Raw genomic sequence first — 20,000 nt, forward strand, 5'->3', positions numbered from 1 at the left:
TAACTGTGGTATTTACACGGCTTTTCTATTTTTTTTGTTGATTCTTGAGCACCATTCAATTTCCCTCTCGTCGAAGTCGTTCAGTGGACTGTATAAGACTCGCGAGAAATTAAGAAGCGTTGAAGAGTAAATTTCAAAAATGGAATTCGGAGGTATGTCCCCCTCACTAACCACTCATGGTCACCACTGAACTCCACTGGTTGACAGAATCTATGGGGAGACCACTCAGTCCTCTTACTGTCTGCCTCTTCCTTGGTGCCCGTAGAATTCGCTGCACGGGCCTCTCTTTCTCTCCCTGCAGAAGACGCAAGCTGAGGGCGGAGAGCGCCCTTCTCAGTCCCGTGCATCCCTTCATGCCTTGGTCCTCGTCCGGGACACTCCTGGAGAGCGACTTCCGCTGGTGTGTCGAGGAAGAGGAGGAGGATAAGCTTGAGGCAGTTTCGTAGAGTTCTCCTGATGTCGAGAGATGGGACGAGCCCCTGTCGTTCATGCGGGACCAAAGGGCGTCGTTGCTGTGGCATCTTTCGACGAAGTTCTTCGACATGAAAGGTAGGCGGGGCAGTTCAGGTCCGCAGTAGGTGTGCGATCGCTGTCGGCCGATCGGCACTGTCGGGGGCGAACATGACAAGTCCCGAACTCGGTAAGTGGGGAAACACCGATAGACGTTCATGCAATCCATTTCTTCGTCGAGCACTTCGTGTCCTTCGCAGCTACTCTCGTCCGCCGACTCGTAACTTATCGTCAGGTGCTCCTCAGTCCCCGTAGGCGAGTGCGAGGAGCAGGGGCTGACGGGGTACAGATGTTGGGGACTTAATCGTGTAGGAGATAGGCGATGATGAAACATCGCTTTGGTTGATGTGGGTGGAATGGCTGTTAATGGGAGAACTATGTAGAGAGAGAGAGAGTTCACAGGTATCCTGTCTTTCGCTCGTTGGTTGCACTACTGATGTCCCTGAGTGAGCGAGAACTGGTCGAGGTGAGACGGAGGGGAGTCTTGTTGCAGGTATCTTACTCTCTGGGTGAACAGGTGGGTTCTGAGTTGCAGATGGGCTGTTGCTGGCTTTTATACCTTCCTGCCCGCTCGGCCGTCGGTTCTCTCTGGCGTGGATGCCACAGTGCGCAGGTCTTGAAACCTCTTCGTTTATTTTACACGTCACAGTAGACCTTGCTCACGCGCTCTCCCCCTCCCCCCTTAAACTCTAGCGTAAATAATTGGTGATTTATTTGTGTTTTTGATGTCCTAGGAAAAGGTTTTTATTTGTCTTTTGTTGAGAGAGAGAGAGAGAGAGAGAGAGAGAGAGAGAGAGAGAGAGAGAGAGAGAGAGAGAGAGAATAAAGATATTGCAAATATTTTGCAAAAGCTATTCGATAGGATACAATGGAAAGAAAGTCAATATGAAATACTGTAATAGAGAGAGAGAGAGAGAGAGAGAGAGAGAGAGAGAGAGAGAGAGAGAGAGAGAGAGAGAGAGAGAGAGTATTTTTCCTTTATTTCACCAGTCTTATTTTAACATTTGCAATGCCTCATTAATATCCTTTATTATCATTTACTTATTTATTATTAATAACCTTTATTATTCACCTCTTCAATTTCATAATCACACTTGCCTGTATTTTATTTATTTTTTCATAATTTCCATTGTTACTATTTTGTTTTACCAGTTTTTACCTACTATTATCAGATTGTTGTTCCTATTTTTGTTATGATTTTATATACGTATTAATCCTGTTGTTGTTTTTTTTTTTATTATTTTATTTTCTTTGATCTGAACTCATGAAATTCTTTGTGTTTGTGAGTTAATGGTAATTTTGGTCTTTTCTGAGTGAATGCTTTTTACACAATAATAATAATAATAATAATAATAATAATAATAATAATAATAATAATAATAATAATAATAATAATAATAATTGATAATGATGATAATTCATAATAATTGATAAACATAATAAACTGTAATTCATGTTTTTATCATCAGATTTCGCTAATCCACTGCAGGATAAAGGCCTCAGACATGTCCTTCCATTCGCGTCTGTTTATGGTCTTTCTATGCTAGTCTATACCCGTAAATTTACTTAGTGTTTAAATCCATCGTCTTCTCTTCCTTTCCCTGCTTCTTTTACAATCTCAAGGGACCCCTTCTGTTATTCTTACTGACCATTTATTAGCTGCCATTCTCCTTATATGTCCCGCCTGTCTTTTTGACGCTAAATATATCGTCGTCACCATTGTCATAATTATATGGATAATGATATAGTTATTGTTGTTCATGTTTTCATGACGTTAACTATATCATAATCATAGGAAGGATAATGAAATTATTATTATTATTATTATTATTATTATTATTATTATTACTAGATAAGCTATAACCCTAGTTGGAAAGGCAAGATGCTATAAGACCAAAGGCTCCAACATGGAAAATAAGCCCAGCGAGGAAATGAAAAAAGAATAAACGATCTGAGAAATAATGTTATCCATGTTTTCATGACGTTAAGTATATCGTCATCATTATCATCATACACTAATGAGAACAATAAAAAGATAATAATAGTATCAATTATGGCAGCCAAATTGTTGATAATTTAAATGTATTAATTAATGCTCTTACGTCGAGCTGCAGCACAAACTAATTGCGTCACAGCTAGGCCTACTCATCTCCATCGGTAGAAATCTAGTCATACTTCGAAGCCACGTCATAGACTACGCTGATGTGACGACACAGAAGATTAATTTTTAGGTAAAATGTCGTTTGCCAGTTGTAACATTCGTTTTGTTTCCGATGTCATCCATTCATCCCAGGACGAAAAAATCAAGTGTTTATTGTGATACACTAAGCCTTGATGTAACTTGACGCGGGGTTGGGGACAAATGATACGTAAACTCCGCTTTGATGTAATGAAATGTGAATAAAATGTTCATGAATAGGATCAAGAGAAAATGTAGGACAAGAAGAATCTGATGAATAAAATGCTTGGTACGTGAATGTAATGAATTGTATGATAAATGTGAATTTTTTTTTCGAAATTAGTTGGTGAATCAGTACCCCACTAATAAAATTCATTTGTGAATACTATAATATGAATGCCACCTCTCTCTCTCTCTCTCTCTCTCTCTCTCTCTCTCTCTCTCTCTCTCTCTCTCTCTCTCTCTCTATATATATATATATATATATATATGTATATATATACATATATATATATATGAATTAATTGGCCTCTCTCTCTCTTTATATATATATATATATATATATATTATATATATATATATATATATATATATATATATATTATATATATATATATATATATATATATATATATATATATATATATATATATATATATATATATATATATATATGAATTAATTGGCAAATCATCAGGCCTACCTTACAAATAAAATAATATCTAAATAATAAGTTGTATAAACTTACAAGTACATGGATACCAGCTCTCTCTCTCTCTCTCTCTCTCTCTCTCTCTCTCTCTCTCTCTCTCTCTCTCTCTCTCTCTCTCTCTCTCTGTATATATATATATATATATATATATATATATATATATATATATATATATATATATATCCTTTCTGAGTGGGGATAACCTGACTAGGGCAGCTTCATCCATACTAGGTTGTCTTGCTGAGAGCGATCCGACGGAAATTTCTCATCACCACCCCGCACCGGCCAGCATGGTAATGAAAAACTGGCCAAACCTCAGACATGAAATGAGATATCTAAGGCCTTTGTCCTGCAGTGGATTAGAAACGGCTCAGTAATGAGCTAATAAGTAAAAATAGGGATGATGTACATCTAAGCGTATCATTGTTTATCTTTCGATCGAACTGCTGCGTCCCTTTAAAACTCTGACGCCTCGGTAATCTGTGACGCAGCTCTTCGATTTCGTCATCCTTGCCTCTTTGGCATTACTGCAACGTGTAGTGTATTACCCGACGACTGTGTTTATTTTTGGGGGTTCAGCTGAGGTTATTAATGGGAGCTTGGGTTAATATATTAACGTGCGATTTTGTATTTTTGGAGTATTTTTTTTAATGTGGGTGTATTGGCGTCTGTGATTGTTAGGGAAGTTATTTTAGAGAAAGTTAGTGTTTGTAAATAATTCATATAAAATGGGAGTGGATATATATATATATATATATATATATATATATATATGTATATATATATATATATATATTTGTATATTTGTATATTTGTATATATATATATATATATATATATATATATATATATATATATATATATATATATATATACACACACATACACATACATACATACCAAACCACCCACATGTAAATAGGTATTAGCATATGCAAGGCTAAAAAATAGTTCATGGCAGTAGCAACTTTACCGTGATTTAAATTACAATTATTATTTAAATTAATAAAGTAATTATTTTTTAAATTATGATTATTGAAATTATTATTATTGAAAATATTGTTATTAAAACTATTGAAATTTTTATCACCATTAAAATAAAAAGATTTGCTGAGAAAATAAATGAATGTACCTATTTGGATAAACCCCTTGCCAAGGGAAGCAGGTATATATGGTGAAAACACACTCTCCATTACCTCTGGTATCATTAAACCATCTTCATTTGGTTAAGTGGATCCCCAACACTTGGTAAGCGTTGAGTCTCCAGGGAGCTATCTTTCCATCGTCTCCTGGGGCGCCAATTGAGATTGTATTACCTCCGCCGAGGAGGTTATGTGATCGAGTTTGTTTGTTTATTGGTGTGTCTGTGGACAGGATTACGTCAAAACTACTCGAAGGATTTTGACGAAATTTTCACCACAGATAGATCATGGGTCATGGACGACCCCATTAAATTTTGGAGATTATCTAGTTTTGCATTTTCGCCGTTTTAAAGATACTTTCAAAACAAATCGGCAGATTTGAACGAAATTTTCATCACAGATAGATCTTAGGTCATGGACGACCCCATTAAATTTTGGAGATGATCCGGATCCAGATCCGGATTCTAGAATCAGATTTCCCCTTTTCGCCATTTTAAAGATAACGTCAAAACAAATTGACAGATTTAGACGAAATTTCCATCACAGATAGAACTTAGGTCATGGGCTACCGCATTAAATTTTGCAGATGATCCGGATCCAGATCCGGATTCTAGAATCAGATTTCCCTTTTTCGCCATTTTAAAGATACCTTCAAAACAAATTGACAGATTTTGTCAAAATTTTCACCACACATAGATCTTAGGTCATTGACGACCCCATTAGATTTTTGGAGATGATCCGGATCCGGATTCTAGATCCGGATTTGCATTTTTGCCATTTTAAAGATACCTTCAAATCAAATTGACAGATTTTGACGAAATTTCCATCACAGAGAGAGCTCAGGTCATGGACGACCTCCCTTAAATTTTAATGACCCGTATTTGCGTGTTCGCCATTTTAAAGATAACGTAAAACAAATCGACAGATTTTGACAAAATCTCCACCACTGATAGATCTTAAGCCATGGATGACTTCATAACCTTTGGCGGAGGTCAGAAATCTGGAATTGCTTTTGTTACTCAGTGTTCACAGGAACAGACTTGGTATTTTCTCTTTTAATCCATCCTCCCCCATTCACTCCATATATTTTGATTAACTCAACCTCAGTGGTTTTATAGAGTTTGACGTCAACTGTTGTTTGATATGACCTAGCCTAGAGTACGCTTTTATCACCTCCGCCAACGATGTTGGGAGGAGGTTATGTTTTTGCCCCTGTTTATCCATTTGTTTATGTGTGAACAACTTCCTGGCCATAATTTTACTCACAGAGTAGTGAAACTGTCAGAGATTAATTGGTATTTTGAGACGTGAATGTGATTCAATTTTGAAAGTCCTAGGTCAAAGGTCAAGGTCGAGCAAAAGGTCAAGAAATATGCTGCCGTGGCGGAGTTCTGCGTTCTACTGAGGGGCCCCTCTAGTTCTTAATCTAAAATCAATGTTAACATGTTTCTCTTCACAAGGTTGGTTAGGAAGGTATATAATAATTCTGTGGTCACTGCCGTATTCATACTTTTATGTCGAAATCATATATGAAACCTTCTCCCGCGCAGAAAACTTCAGCATACATTAATCGTTTCATACATTTCATCAGCAGGACTTCAGCCCCTATAACACTCATGGTGTAAACTCCCCTTCAATCTCGCACGCGCTATAAAGGTTTCTTTATATTAAAGACCATACTTTCTAATTCTTTTCACATCATCTATTCAATCTTTCCTATGCATTGTTCTCCTTTATTTGACTTTGGAATTACTGTATAACATTTTCACTAACGTATCGTCGTTCATTTTTTTTTCCAAATAACCAAAGCATTTCAGAGTACTCGGATAGAGCCTTTCACCTGCGCTAATTTATTATTTAATATTCCTATCTATCTTTGCGCGTGCGCCCTACACACACACACACACACACACACACTCGCATTTGTGTGTAGAATATAGAGATATATATTAAATGGCTCCCATATTAATCTACATCTTCGCCATTCTTTTTATGACCTATTTTCTTGGGTTTATATTCTCATAAGTCCTGAAAATCCACAACGATATTTGCTAATGTTCAACCAGAGCAGCGTCTGAAATACAGCAAATAAAAGCGGACTTTAATTTTTGACCAATCAGTCTTACTAAAAAAATAATCTATTTCTAAAAAAATAATCTATTTCTTATAAGTTTACCCTTAAATTCCTTTTCTTCAGAATTGTATCGTACAGAACATTGTTCACCCTGAATAGAAATAGAAACCTTTGTGGTGAATTGGAAGCCACAATGTTTGGTGATGTGTTTTGATTATCTGATAAAGAAGCTTGCAACAGATACTCTTCATCTTGAAGGATTAATAGAAATCACGTGCACAAGCACTTACAAGTAAGTGTCTGAAATTTAACGTTATTATTATTATTATTATTATTATTATTATTATTATTATTATTATTATTATTATTATTATTATTATTATTATTATTAGACTCACCATATTTAGAATGAAGGATTAAAAAGAGCTGCAATCAGTGAACTTCACCAGTCTTGGGTTTGGCTAGTTCTTGACAAGGTAACCTGTGAATTTACCTTACACGTTTTAAAATTTAAAGGCAGCTCATGAATAACAAAGGCTAGGAACAGTGACAATATATACATAGTGAGTAAGGTAGGGCGAGGGAGGGCCAGGCAATGGCTGCTGATGACTCATCAGGTAGACATGTAGGCTCCACCAAAACCCTCATCCTTAGCTCACAAGGATGGTGAGGTTATAGACACAACAAGAAACTAACGTTTGAGAGGGACTCGAACCCTAGTCCTGCAGATCATTAGGTAGGGACGTTTCCAATAGGCCACCACAACCCGTTGGCGCTTAAACTCTTGGAAAGATTATTTAGACCTTCGATGAAATTTAGGTATTTACTGAAAATTATATGATAAGTCAACATAGTAAATAAAAAAATCTATCAGCAGTGCTATCATGTGGTACGTTTGTTTATTTGCGTGTGTGTGTTTACTCACGTACGCTTGTGGCATTTCTCTTAGTGTTTACCACATAATCTCATTTCCAATTTACCTTTCTAAGAAATGCTGGAACCCGCAGAGGCCTTCCGACTTTCTTGGAAAGGCAATAAAAGGTAAAGGTAAAAGATTGCGTGGGATTTGGTCACTCCACCCCTCTCCATTTTATTCACTCTGGGACTTTAGTGTTGGTGTTGCTGTAATAATCGTTATCATCATGTTTATTGTTGTTTTCTGTATTTCTGTTGTGTATTATTATTATTATTATTATTATTATTATTATTATTATTATTATTATTATTATTATTATTATTATTATTATTATTATTATAAATAGGAATCAATGGCGAGCGATTGTGACGCAGTTCCGGTAGGCCCTGCTGCTTCCTCTGGTCGCCTTGGACGACCGCGGAGGTAGCAGCAGTAGGGGATTCAGCGTTATGAAGCTTCATCTGTTGTGGATAAAGGGGTAGGGTGGGCTGTGTCACCCTAGCAGTACCAGCCTATCTCTGTTGAGTCCCTCGTCAGGCTAGGAGGAGCGTAGAGAGGAAAGGTCCCTCCTTTTTTTTCATTTGTTTGATGTCGGCTAACCCCCCAAAATTGGGGGAAGTGCCTTGGTATATAGATAGATAGATTATTATTAAGCAAGCTACAACGCTTATTAGAAAAGCGGGATGCTACAAGCCCAAGGGCCCCAAGAAGGAAAGCAGCTCAGTGTGGAAGGGAAGTGGAGAAGTAATGAATAAGCTATATATGAAAAATAATGATGAAATAGTATAATTTATTAAGAACAGTTTTTATGGCTCACATGTAACCCCCGTAATTTGCACCCTGCACTAATTTCAGCTAGATCTATATTAAGGGATTCAGCAACCCAAGGTCTGCATTCTGGAGATGGAATCGAGGCAAAGAGAGTAGTATCATCTGCATATGCAACAAGTTGTTTTCAAGGCCAAATTACATGTCATGTGTGTATAGTATGAAAAGTAATGGGCAGAAAGCATTAACCCAAAGGAATACCAGATATTTCATTCATATAGTAACTATGGTGTTTAATCAACAACTATTTGCAATCATGATTCATGAAGAAGTCATACGTACTTCCATCTGTTTAAGTTTGAAAATAAGGGTCTCATGATTAACACGGTCAAAGGCAGTACTAAAATCATGCCCGGTCCCGTTACTCTCAACAATGAAGAGCATGATCAACATACCAGAGTATGTGAATTTACCTGTTAGTTGGGGATTTTTAATTTTTCAAACGCACCAGTAAGCCTGGCAGTCGAATCACCGCAACTCTACATATTTTTTCTTTGATGTAGACATATTAAAACACTTCCATGCAAGTCACGATTGGAAACTGATTAAGCGCCAGTTTAAAGGTTTAAAGGTCGCTCATGAATGGCAGAGGCAAGGGACAGTGGGATTGCCCTATCAAGCAGGACAAAGCACTAGATACTGATCATACATACATATGATCAGCGCCCAAGCCCCCTCTCCACACAAGCTAGGACCAGGGAGGGCCAGGCAATGACTGCTGATAACTCAGCAGATAGACCCATAGGCTCTAATAAACCACCCCTCTTTAGCTCACAAAGATGGTGAGGTTTTAGCGACCAAAGGAACTAACGAGTTTGAGTGGGCCTCGAACCCCAGTCTGGCGATCACCAGCCACTGACGTTACCACGTAGGCCACCACAAACCTAAATGAACGAAATGTCATTCCGATTATATTATAATTTCGATACGTAGCCTTTCGAATTGCCAGAGAGAGAGAGAGAGAGAGAGAGAGAGAGAGAGAGAGAGAGAGAGAGAGAGAGAGAGAGAGAGAGAGAGATCCTAAAGGAATGAGGATTACTCGAGTCTGGTGATGAGAGGAATTGTTCACACCAAGGATAGTGATTGAGTGAAATACTGTAATCTCCGGTCTCACGTGTCTTTCACTTTCGCAATGTGGAATCCTCTATAATCTCCTCTATTTCCTAAACAATTCAAACCGGGGCCTTTCTCCTAGACGAGTCTGTCCTTATAAGCAAATACGATGCCTTAGAAATCAGCTGTTTCGGGGCGGAAGCGAGATTGGTGGCGATAATTGAAAGGGTTCCGGAGAGATGATGAATATGGCAATCAAGTTTCCAACTGGTGCGTGTGGTATCTGGTCCGATGTAATTTCCTCCCTTCCCTATGTCGTTGGATTACATCGCTTGTTATTACGTTAATTGTAACATAGAGTGTAATTGATCTGCCTCTAGTTGAACTCCTGATGGTGTTCGAGTTTATCGGGTCTTAGTTAATTTGATCTAATATGGAAGTGATTGATAGATAGGGAGAGTGTTTAGATAGATTAGATTCTCTTGTCACTTTGATTTTATATAGGTTAATTTTTTATTTGATGTAGGTTATTTTTTTTTAATTTGATATAGGGTAATCCTTTTTATTTGATATAGGTTATCTTAATTTGATATAGGATTTTTTAAAATTTGATATAGGTTAATTTTTTTCTCATTTAGTATGTTTTTTTTTTAGTTATAGGTTATTTTTTTTTTTTAATTTGATATGTTATTTTTATATAGGTTATTTTTTAAATTTTGATATAGGTTATGTTTTTTTAAATTTGATATATATTTTTTTTAAATTTGATATAGGTTATTATTTTTAATTTGATGAAGGTTAATTTTTAGAATTTAATATAGGTTATTTTAAAAAAAATATTGATATAGGTTATTCTTTTTTTTATTTGATATAGGTTAATTTTTAATAGCCACAATAACCTTTAAATCTTATCACTTTTGGATATGTGTATCTATAAAAGCCTTGAATTCAGATGGGGGAATAAATGAAAAACCAAATTTCCTTCCATTGTGGTATACAAACCAAGGCTATTGAGATGAAGGTATTTCATCACTGTTATTGTTCATAGTTTCGAATTTTGCCCAAAAAAGACAAACACTGTTAGCAAGGGAACGGATATATCAACATACATAACGTTGCATTGTGTGCATAAGCCGTAAGCCAATTTAATTGCTGTGAGGGTTTGCAATGAGGTCACGCAGGATGCTGCAATAACTTTTATTATTATTATTATTATTATTATTATTATTATTATTGTTGTTGTTGTTGTTGTTGTTGTTATTGATTTATTACTTTTATTATTATTATTATTATTATTATTTATTATTATGATTTATTATTATTTGTTATTACTAGTTAAGTTATAACCCTGGTTGGAAAAGCAGGATGCTATAAGCCCAAGGGCTCCAACAGAGAAAATAGCCCAGTTATTTATTATTACTAGATAAGCTATAACCCTCGTTGGAAAAGTAGGATCCTACAAGCCCAATGGCTTCAACAGAGAAAAATAGCCCAGTGAGGAAAGGAAATAAGGAAATAGATAAACTACAAGAGACGTAATGAACAATATAAAATGTTTTAAAAACAGTAACAACATTAAAATAGATCTTCCATATATAAACTATAAAAACTTAAGATAATAAGAGGAAGAGAAATAATAAATGTTTTGAAGAATTTTATACCTTAACATTGAAAGTCTTGAGCAAGAAAACTCATACATAAAAAAAAGGAACACGAAAGTTTATATCTGTAGGTGGTTATGCTATAAATAGGATAGAAATTATATGAAAGTTAGAAAAACGAGCAAAAGTAAAAAAAAAGTGAGTTTTCAGTAACTATTCATAGCCCCAATTACGTCGGCTATAAAGTTTTGAAATTACAGATGACTCTCCTAAGCATGGCGCTTCATCCAGGAAGTGAGATTTCTTTGATCTCTGTCCAAACTAGATCAACTGTTTTTCTTTTTCTTTTTTATTTATTTTTTTTTTTTTTTTTTTTATATGCTTTCAAGCACAGACATTCGCTTTGTGGAAGTGGATGGAAATGGAGGCAGTGTATTTACGTACACGTATGTGGGTGGGTTTGTTAATCAATTTTCAAAGCGATTTCTTTGGCTGTTAATTGTTAATTAACGGATGTATAAAGCATTTTATCATGTGTTATTGACGTTCATTCTTTTACGAATTGCTAGAACTTTCCAGTATGAAAATATGATTCTTCGTCTTTAATTAACTGCTAAAGGTTTTATTATGAAAAATATGATTCTTCATCTTTAACCAACTGCTACAACTTTCCAGTATGAAAAAATATTATTCTTCATCTTTAACCATCTGCTACAACTTTCCAGTATGATAAAATATGATTCTTCATCTTTAACTAACTGCTAAAGTTTCTATTATGAAAAATATGATAATTCATCTTTAATCAATTGCGATAACTTTTTATCATGAAAAAAATTGTTTTTTTTATACGAAAATTGATATCCTGGAAAAAAAATATTTCTTTCCCATAAATTTCTAGTTGTGGAATGATCTTCCTAGTCGGGTAGTTGGTTGAACTTCAAAAGTTCAAACTTGCAGCAAAAGTTTTTATGTTGAACAGGCTGACAGAAGGAATTTTTAAAGTATGTATGAAATATATAGTTTGATGTTGTTACTGTTTTTAAAACATTTTATTTTGATTGTTTTTTATTTCTTATATCGTTTATTTATTTTCATATTTTCCCTCCTCACTGGGCTATTTTTTCCTGTTGGAGCCCTTGGGCTTAAAGCATCTTACTTTTCCAACCAGGGTTGTAGCTTAGCTAGTAATAATAATAATAATAATAATAATAATAATATTGTTAGTGAAAAGAGTACGCATAGATGAGAAATGTAAATCATTGTCTAAACGAAAAAAAGAAAATTGCGGAATGTATGCAAAAGATTCGTATGAGATTTGAATTGCCCATGGAAGTCAAGACGAGTTTAACTAACTTTCCTTTATCGGAGTTGAGTGTGGATAGAATAGACGCCAAAGGGTTAGTGAAAATGGAGGAAAGGAAGGCCCAGATTGCTTGGATGGACGTATTGGAATGGTGCAGTGTGAGTAGTGGAATTCGACTGACTATGAATGAGTCATTTATGTAGATGAATTAGGCGAGTCATGTGGAATTTTTAACGCACAATGGACTCATTTTTGATTCACCAGTCAAAGGATGAATGTGGTAGTGACTTTAGAATGTTGTTCTGCAGAGGCACCCTCTATTAGGGGAATTAGTTTAATGTTGAAATATATATATATATATATATATATATATATATATATATATATATATATCTATCTATCTATCTATCTATCTATCTATCTATCTATCTATCTATCTATCTATCTATATATATATATATATATATATATATATATATATATATATATATATATATATATATATATGAGTGGGGATACCTTAACGTGGTGATGGGATTTGCGTATCGCCATGATCAGTAAAGCTGTACTAGTCAGGGTCACCCATACTAAGTTTGTTTGATGTGAGCGATCAGACGAAAATCTCCCACCATCACCACCATCATTGACCAGTATGGTGATGAAAGTGGCCAAATCCCAGACATGACCAAGACATGTCTTGAGGCCTTTGTCCTGCAGTGGGCTTGAAATGGATGCCTTTGCTGTTTTTTATACATAAATAATAATAATAATAATAATAATAATAATAATATATCGTACATTAATGCTTTAGTACTGCATATGCCTAAAACACACACGCTCAACTCCAACTAAAATTAAAACTCCCTTGCCTCTGCCATTCATGAGCGGCCTTTAAAAAACTCGAAAAAAGAAACAAGAGACTCTGTGTGAACATCAGCCACCGCGGAAGTGTCACCAGACATCCAGACATCAAAGACAACAGACATCACAGCCTCTCATCAACTGCGGCCGCACCTTTTGCTCTCAGTCCATCCAACCCCCCCCCTCCCCCTCTCCCTCCGTTCTCCCTCCCCCTCTATCAGGCGTGATAATGGGCGGTATTCACATCGCTTGACAGAGGGTTCGTTAGTAGGTTCGTTAGTCCCCTGTCAGGTTGACTCCTGGTAACAGTCTCTGGTTGGGAAAGGTGACGGAGGACGATCTTTTTTTCTTTTTTTTGGATGAGGCTGTTTTCATGTGTTTTTATGGCATTGGATTGGTGAAGGCTGAAAGGGTTATTTGATGGTGTTTTTTATATTTCTCATTTTACTTACTGAAGTCTTCTTGCGTGATTTTATTTACAGTTGATGGTGGAGTGGTAAGTTATGTAGGTTTAAAATGCTAATATATGATATATAAATATAAGAAAGCGATTTTTTTATTATTATTAATGATTACATACACAAGTCTCAGAAATTTAGTATAAAAGATTGTTGAAACGGCAATTTATGACCTAGGGATGTTACCATATGTAGCCTATCATACGACACTTGGACCATGTCACTTCCATTCTGAGTACTTTACGAGGGTCAATATTACGAGATAGAAAGACGGCAAACGTAAACGGGGTGTGTTTTTCCCGTAGAGTGTTTAGGTCGTAAAAGTTTGTGTACAAATTATTATTATTATTATTATTATTATTATTATTATTATTATTATTATTATTATTATTATTATATGTAAAGAAAACCCAATGTCAAGAGTTGCTGGGTTACTCTTGGTCCGTGCGTGCGTGTGTGTATGTGTGATATTTTTTTACTTCATATGATTACCAAATTGAACACAACGGAAAGAGAATAGCCTAGGCTTAACGCTCAGTATTCATAGAAAAATTTAGCTTTACTGAAGCTTGTAACAGACCATATCTCTCTAGTACCTGTCCTAGCGATCCATTGTTTGATAGCCATTTAATTTATCATTTCTGAAAGGGATAAATTTACGCTATATATATAATTTTTAATTGTTTTTTATTGATATGACGTAATGTGTTCAAACAATTATAACAGAGGCCTCTCTATATCAGATTGGTAACGTCTCTGCATGGTGTTTGCCAGTCGGGGGTTCGAGTCCCGCTCAGACTCGTTAGTGCCATTAGTGTCTGCAACCTTACCATCCTTGTGAGCTAAAAATGGGGGTTGGGGAAGCCTATAGTTCTATTTGCTGAGACATCAGCAGCCACTGCCTGGCCATCCCTGGTCCTAGCTTGTGGGGAGAGGAGGCTTGGGCGCTGATCATATAATATATGGTCAGTCTCTAGGGCATTGTCCTGATTGCTAGGGCAATGTCACTGTGCCTAGCCCCTGCCATTCATGAGCGACCTTTAAACCTTTAAGGGTTGCATGTCGAAATACTTACGAAATCCAACGCTTTTCAAAAGACCTTGCTTCTCCGGTTCGGCTAACGTCGATGACCCAATTAAATTTCTCGTAACTCTGCGTCACTGGGAGGATTATCCTGGGAAGTAATTATTCAAACCCATCTGCCATTGTATTTCGCTCGTCGGATCGTGAAAAGAAATCTTTGCAGCGCCCCGACCTTCACACAGATCGCGCGGGATTAAGTGGCCAGTGGCTTCGTTTTGTTCCGGGTGGCCCTTGGGGTTTGTTCGTGCGTGCGGTGCCATGCTGATCTCTTCCATTGTTTTGCTCACATGTGGGGATGAGTGATCGATAAACCATTTTTTTTTCATGTAGATGTTTATACGTTTATTAATACCTTCGCCAAAGAAGTTATGTTTTTATCTGCGTTTATTTATTTATTTTATTTATTTGTCTGTTAGCAGGATTACGTCAAAACATTTCGGATTTTCACCAATTTTCAACAACCGATAGGTATTATACTTGGTGATTCCGATCAAATATTTTTTTTCACCATCTACGGTCAACATATGAAAACTGATATGCTCTGTCCGTAGACTTTTGTAAAAATTTTCAGTAGAATTTAGATGAATTTACGGTCAACTTATGTAAACTTTTGGCAATATCCATTGGCGGAGGTCTGAAATATCTGGGTGCTCTTGTTATTATTTTCTAATTTATTAGGAAGTATACAATTCTTAACATTCATAATATTATACATACATCATATTATATTTGCATGAATAATTTTTTTACTTAACATATATTGTTATAGTTATACTCTCCTCGTCTTCATTATTCCTAATTCAGGTTGATAAGAAATGTGGGATGGAAAGTAAATATTGATAAGGAAGAAAAAAAAAATATATTTATGTAATTTCTACTGTTTATATTTGAGTAGTGAGAGTAGGTTGATGAAAAGTGCACAATTCCGTAGTGTTTGGAGGAATGTGGAAAATAAGAACCATGATGTATGGAGTGAAAGAAGTAATTGAAATAAGAGTCCTCAACATTAAAGCTTTAAAGGCCGCTCATGAATGGCAGAGGCAAGGTACAGTGGCATTGCCTTATCGAGCAGGACAATGCCCTAGAGACTGACCATTTATATATATATGTTCAGCGCCAAGCCCCCTTTCCACCCAAACTAAGACCAAGGAGGGCCAGCCAATGGCTGCTGATGGCTCAGCAGATAGACCTATAGGCTCCCCCCCCCTGTCCTTAGCTCACAAGGATGGTGAGGTTGCTGTGACCAAAGAAACTAACGAGTTTGAGCAAGACTCGAACCCCGCTCTGGCGTTCACCAGTCAGGGACGTTACCACATCGGCCACCAGAACCCAAAGATATTGATTGAACGGTGAAATGTGTTTAGGCGGGCATTACGCGCTATTGGTGAGACTTCAAGTCTTGTGGATGTTTACGGTACAGTTGTATATCTAAGATTTCACTGTTTAAGCGTGAATGTGACAGTGACCGTTGTCTTTTCTTTTCTTGGAAGCCCCGCACAGTTAAGGGAAATAATGTACGTATGTAACAGTTTAGATTTTGAAAAATACCCTTTGCGGGTGGTATTGATGGCAGTGTACCTTCAACGAGGCACTGTAGGAATTATGTAAAGGGTCTGTGCAACGTTCTATTGCCCCCCCCCCCTTACCAGCACCCACTTTTTAGCTGCACCCATTTATAGCTCTCCCATTTTGCTGTTGAACCCCTTAATGTTTATCTCTTGCTTGAGGGTACGCTCACCCACACTATTCTATCTTATTTGTCTTCCTCTCGGTTTTTGAAGATTTTATAGTGTATACACGAAAGATCTATTTTAATGATATTATTTTTAGAATATTTTATCTTAATTGTTCATTACTTCTCATGGTTTATTCATTTCCTTTCCCTACTGGGCTGATTTTCCCTGTTGGAGCCCTTGGACTTTTAGCATCCTGCTTTGTCAACCATTGTTGTAGCTTAGCTAATAATAATCATAATAATAATATTCATAATAATAATAATAATAATAATAATAATAATAATAATAATAATAATAATAGTAATAATAATAATAATAATAATAATAATAATAATAATAATAATAATAATAATAATATATAATATAATATATAATTTAATATAATAATAATAGTAATAATAATGATGATAATAATAATAATAATAATAATAATAATAATAATAATAATAATAATAATAATAATAAAAGATTTCTGACTTCCGTCAAAGGTTAATGGAGTCATCCACGGCTTAAGATCTTATCTGTGGTGGAAATTTTGTCAAAATTCGTCAATTTGTTTAGCCGTTATTCTTAAAATGGGAATCCAGATTTAGAATCGGGATTCGGACTATCTCAAAAATGTAATGGGGTCGTCCATGACCTAAGATCTATTTGTGATGAAAATTTCGTCAAAATCCGTTGAGTAGCTTTGACGTAATCTGTCCACAGACAGACAAATAGATGAATAAATGAAGACTCAAAAACATAACTTCCTTTGCGGAGGTAATAATTATATTGATAGGGGTGTGGGTGTTCCTTCAGGGACCCCTCAACGCTGAAGGGGCTTCCCGACACCAGCACTAGCCCATATTGATCAGATTCTATAAATTAATTCTTGAACTGCAATAATGTTGTGGGTACTTTAGCTCATAAATTAAAATTATCAATGCGTTTCAACAGGTATTTATATATTTACGAGTTAATTTTTAGTTATGATTTGCTTCTATTTATACACTATTTTTCATCTAGATATTACTGATTAAATTCTTAATTATGATTGAAATGATTATAATAAAAACTGTCGCACATGCTTTAAAACTCATATCAGCTACATCCAACATCATAAAAATTGCTGGAATAATTTCTTTTTACTATAATGAAGTTTTGTGATTGACACGTGTCTACTAGAGTATTATTTTTATTATTTTTATCACTTGCTAAGCTACAACCATAGTTGGAAAAGCAGGATGCTATAAGCCTAGAGGCTCTAACAGGGAAAATTGCCCAGTGAGGAAAGTAAACAAGGAAAAATAGAATATTTTAAGAACAGTAACATTAAAATAAATGTTTCCTATATAAACTACAAAAAATTTAACAAAACAAGAGGAAGAGAAATAAAATAGAATAGTGTGCCCTAGTGTACCCTCAAGCAAGAGAACTCTAACTATAACTAGATAACTATAGATAATAGCTAGCGTCTGAAAGCCTGTATTATTGATAGCATTCTAACTTATTTCGAGACTGAAGTCTATGTTGTGATAACGGTTGATGAAAGATGAAAGATATGCTACTTATTTTAGGACAATAGTCTCTCTACTAGACGTACAGTTGGACACAGAAATTTCTGGTACACCTCATTCTGGGAAATGCACCCTGTCACACCCTTACTGTGCGGCGAGTAACCAAATCGATAGTGTAGGGAGAGATGACAGTGGTTGGTGGGATACACACGGGAACACGCCGCACAATAATGAGGCGTGCCAGGAATTCCTGCGTCCAACTGTACATGGCGCCAATTTTGGAAGAGGGCTCGACGAGTTGCAGATGAGCCTTCTGTGCATACGAATAAATCATTAAATATAGTTGTATATAATTGGAATTCCTTTTTTATTAAAAATTGAAAGTAGGACTAAGTCTAGTCTTTGCTAGAGATAACTTTCATCACAGAAAATAAATCAGTATTATGTATGTCTCTATGTCTGCACTACCAAGCCGATGCAAGAAACTTGGGTCGTGAAAGGCTGCGTGAAATGACCGGGAGTGTATTCATCCCTTTGATAGCCACAACTTTTCCTGTTTTGCTCGGATTACTTTTTTTTTTTATCTGTTTAGGACTTGTGTTTGTGCGTGGGTAGGGATCGGAGATAACTCCCACACCCATATATGTGATTGCACTATATACTTTTGTGCGTGTGTGTGTATGTATGTGCATATCTTCCTTATATAAAAAGAGCAAGTGTCTGGATATATATATATATATATATATATATATATATATATATATATATATATATATATATATATATATATATATATATATATATATATTATATATATATATATATAATATTATTCATTACTATTCATTATTGTTATTATTATTTATTATTTTTTAATATCTGTTATTATTATTTATTATTATTATGATGATGATGATGATGATGATGATTTTTATTTTTATTATTTTTATGATGATGATTATTATTATTATTATTATTATTATTATTATTATTATTATTATTAGCTAAGCTACAAACCTAGTTGGAAAAGCCAGATGCTATAACCCCAAGGGCTCCAACAGGGAAAAATAGCCCGGTGAGGAACGGAAATAAGGAAATAAATAAATAAACGATATGAGAAGTAATGAACAATTAAAGTTAAATATTTTAAAAACACTAACAACATTAAAACAGATATTTCATATATAAACTATAAAAGGATTTGTGTAGTGCGTGTGTGTGTGTGTGTGTGTGTGTGTTTTAAAGCATGTTTGCTATTGTGTTTTCGTGGTTAATACTCTGGCTGCAATAAATAGGTAACTTTGCCATGGTTCTTGCTATGTTGAGTAGGCCTACTTGTGTTAAGCGGGGTCTACACGGTCCAACGGTTCGACAGACAAGTGTTTGAAGTGATGTTCAAACGTTTGAACGGGGTGTCTCGTCGAACGTTTCGAAGAAAATCTGTTCTAGCTTGACTTTTGTGGGCGGAGCTTCATTGTTCCCAAAGCATATACATTTGTGGCTGTCTTCCACTTCTTCGAACCGTTTAACAAGCAGGTTCGACAACCGGGTTCGACGAACCGCTCGACCGTGTAAAATCAGTTAGGCTAAATTGCATATCTCAGCATATTGATACTTATTATAGATTTTATTTGTCAATTTAATGAAAAGTTAAATAGTAATTCCATTGTTTTATTTTTGGTAGTTTGATCAGTTTTGCGTTCTGAACAATTCATGAAGGGACTCTAGAGAGAGTTTTGATATGTATGTATTAATACGTAATTATTTATGGTCAGTGCAAGGTGAAAGTTTCACCCTATATTATACGACTATCTATCCATCTATCAATCTATCTTGTTTTGTTAAAGTTTTAATATTCTATATAGGGAATATTTATGTTAATGTTGTTACTGTTTTTAAAACATTTTATTATTCCTTGTTTCCTTTCCTCACAGGTCGAGTTTCCCTATTGGAGCCCCTGGGCTTATAGCATCCAGCTTTTCCAACTATGATTGTAGCTTAGCAAGTAATAATAATAATAATAATAATAATAATAATAATAATAA

The 20,000-nt window shown here is 35.4% G+C and overlaps 2 protein-coding genes across 2 annotated transcripts in view; one reads left to right on the forward strand and one right to left on the reverse strand.

Annotated features, from left to right (window-relative positions):
* Nucleotides 1-1,044, reverse strand: part of LOC137624838 (uncharacterized) — a 1,622-nt gene extending 578 nt beyond the window's left edge. The window contains exon 1 of the mRNA XM_068355790.1: nt 1-1,044. This exon is cut by the window's left edge and continues 578 nt beyond it. Within this exon, the coding sequence (XP_068211891.1) occupies nt 167-844 (678 nt within the window). The 5' untranslated portion in view covers nt 845-1,044 and the 3' untranslated portion in view covers nt 1-166.
* Nucleotides 1-20,000, forward strand: part of LOC137624232 (uncharacterized) — a 421,277-nt gene that overhangs the window by 20,930 nt on the left and 380,347 nt on the right. The window lies entirely within an intron of this gene.

Source organism: Palaemon carinicauda, chromosome 31, assembly GCF_036898095.1.
Source record: "Palaemon carinicauda isolate YSFRI2023 chromosome 31, ASM3689809v2, whole genome shotgun sequence".
Lineage (NCBI taxonomy): Eukaryota > Metazoa > Arthropoda > Malacostraca > Decapoda > Palaemonidae > Palaemon > Palaemon carinicauda.